The sequence below is a fragment of the Pteropus vampyrus genome, unplaced genomic scaffold (genome assembly GCF_000151845.1).
Source record: "Pteropus vampyrus isolate Shadow unplaced genomic scaffold, Pvam_2.0 Scaffold223, whole genome shotgun sequence".
Classification (NCBI taxonomy): Eukaryota; Metazoa; Chordata; class Mammalia; order Chiroptera; family Pteropodidae; genus Pteropus; species Pteropus vampyrus.
Window position 1 is genome coordinate 1507399 of NW_011889004.1, and position 2297 is coordinate 1509695.

Below are 2297 nucleotides of genomic sequence, written 5' to 3' on the forward strand. Positions count from 1 at the left end.
GGGGGGCAGTGCTGTGGGCACTCACCTGGTGGGCCTCTCATCCCCATTGGGCCCCGGCTGCCAATGTCTCCCTTGGGGCCAATGGACCCAGGAAGACCCTGGGTACCAACTCGATCTGGGGGAGAAATCTCATCAGCTTTGGCTTTGTTCCTGCCCGACCCTGGCCCCAGCCCCCTAGCCAGCACCTACCATCTCGAGGGAGCAGTGGAGCCCTCGTGTTTTCTCTGGCTCCCGGTAGCCCTGGAGTGGGTGAGGGGAAGGGGGAAGCAGGGCTCTGTGTCATCCAGAGTCCCTGCCCCCAGCTCCACCAGTGGGGCAGGGGCAGCATCTATTGGGGCTGCTGGGCTTCCCAGGACTCCAGCGCTCAGGGGCCCCTGGAGAGCTAGGGAGACTCAGGCCTACAGGGGACCAAGCTGGGAGTCCGCAGCAAGGCAGGCGGGCATCTCTCTCCCCTGCTCATTACCACAAGGGAGTGTGCTCCCCGCCAACCCATTCACCTTGAAGGTCTCCATCCTCGTTGCTACCCTGAGCAGCTGGGGAGCCCCATCGGGGGGCGGGGTCCTCGGGGGAAGCTGGTGTCGGGGGCACTGCTCTCTCGGTGACTGTCAGCACTGCCACCTGTGCCGGAAGAGAAAGGATAGGATGGGACCTAGGGTCTCACCAGGGACAGGCCAACTGAGGGGCCCTGGGGTGGCGAGCAGGAGCCCCAAGGAGCCTGCAAAGCCTGGCTTGGCCCAGAACCTCATCAGAAGTGACTGTGGGTTTCCAACTGCACAATTCATCATATTTATTATGGAAAAGTCATTACATACCATCACTGCCACCCAAGTTGAGTTCTGTAACTGTCACTGTGTTTGCTGGGCCATGTGGTTTTTTCCTATGCTTACCTACATAAATAATGTGAAAGTTCTCTCGGACTATTAAAGCCCCATGGCTGGAAGGATTTTCACTAAATTTGGAGGGGAGTTTGGGAGAGTCTCATATGAAATACCCTGAGGTGTATACAAAAACATTTGAGGTATATGAAAACGCTTTTGGACATAGCGTAGGGGAGACTCTGAAAGGCTGGTGGTACCCCCTGAGCTGCTGACTGGGGATTAAAGAGAAGCCAGCATGCCTACCAACTAGGGGTGGGAGATCATATGGGCCTGTCCAGAGAAAAGCTGAAACTCTTGGGCAGACCCAAGAACCACACCCCTGGAACTGAGCTGCCCTCACACTGGCTTCTTCTCGGAGGGAGCTTGGGCAGCAATGTGGGGTTCCCATGCCTCATAACTGGAGTCCTAGCACAGCTGTTCAGAAGCTTGGTTTTGCCAGTTGATACAGCAGGGGCATTTTTTCATAATAGAAAATGGAGGTGTTGTTCACGGCTGTCTAGTATTTCACTGCTCCATGCTCCCGAATTATGCAACCGCTCCTTCTGTTGTCTGGTTTGCAAATTTCCCTATTAATAGTTAACACTTGGTAAATAGCAGTCACCCCATTGCCTGTGCCCCCTCCAGATCTCCTTAAGATAAATTCCCAGGGGAGGGAATAACGGAGGAAAGAATACATATATAAAGCGTATATGCTTCTACATGTGTTTAGAAAATCTGAAAGATATGTAAATGTTGACCATCGCTCTCTCTAGGGGCATAGGTGACTTCTCTGAATGGTTTTCTGGTAGTTTTTTCATTGTTTTGAGTTTTTGTGTTTTTGAATTTAGAATGTCTTGGTTTTTAATGGTCAAAAACTTTTTATCGTGGGAATAATTCGAGATATACAATAGATGTTTTGCTTTTGAAACTGGGGAGACAGCATTATGAGAGAGGGGAGGATAAAGGATTAAGGTGACAGGGCAAGGAGGGGACCCAGCCACAAGCTCTGGAGGGGGAGGTGGTTCTACGAATATATGGCTGGGATGGGGATGGCGTACAATGAGGGTGCTTCATGGGCCTCCTAGAGGAAGAGCAGGCCCGGCTGTCTGACTGTGCGCAGGCTTCCTGGGGTGGGCAGGCCAAAAGAGCTGGGGGAGAACCGACAGGAGGACGGTGAGTGCCTGGCAGGGAAGCTGCCTGCCCATGGGTGTTGTGGGAATGCTGAGTGGGCTGCGTGTGGTGCGGGGGGTAGGTAGGGAGGCTGGGGGCAGGGAGGCAGCTGCTTACCCACCTTGGCCTCCAGCACCTGCAGCCGCTCCGTCAGCTCGGACACTTTGCTGCAGTTAAGACAACCTGTGGGAAGGAGGAGGCTGGCTTTGGGGCTAGGAGTCCCAGGTTCCCCTTGGAGCCCCTCAGCCCCTGTGGGTGGGATGGAGGGAG

At 54.3% G+C, this 2297-nt stretch overlaps 1 protein-coding gene across 1 annotated transcript in view; it reads right to left on the minus strand.

The window, feature by feature from the left end:
* Positions 1 to 2297, minus strand: part of EMID1 (EMI domain containing 1) — a 36539-nt gene that overhangs the window by 24485 nt on the left and 9757 nt on the right. Inside the window, exons 5-8 of the mRNA XM_011373395.2 lie at positions 2149 to 2210; positions 498 to 618; positions 190 to 240; positions 26 to 115 (exon numbers count right to left, since the gene is read on the minus strand). Of these exons, the coding sequence (XP_011371697.1) occupies positions 26 to 115; positions 190 to 240; positions 498 to 618; positions 2149 to 2210 (324 nt within the window). The remainder of the gene's footprint in view (positions 1 to 25; positions 116 to 189; positions 241 to 497; positions 619 to 2148; positions 2211 to 2297) is intronic.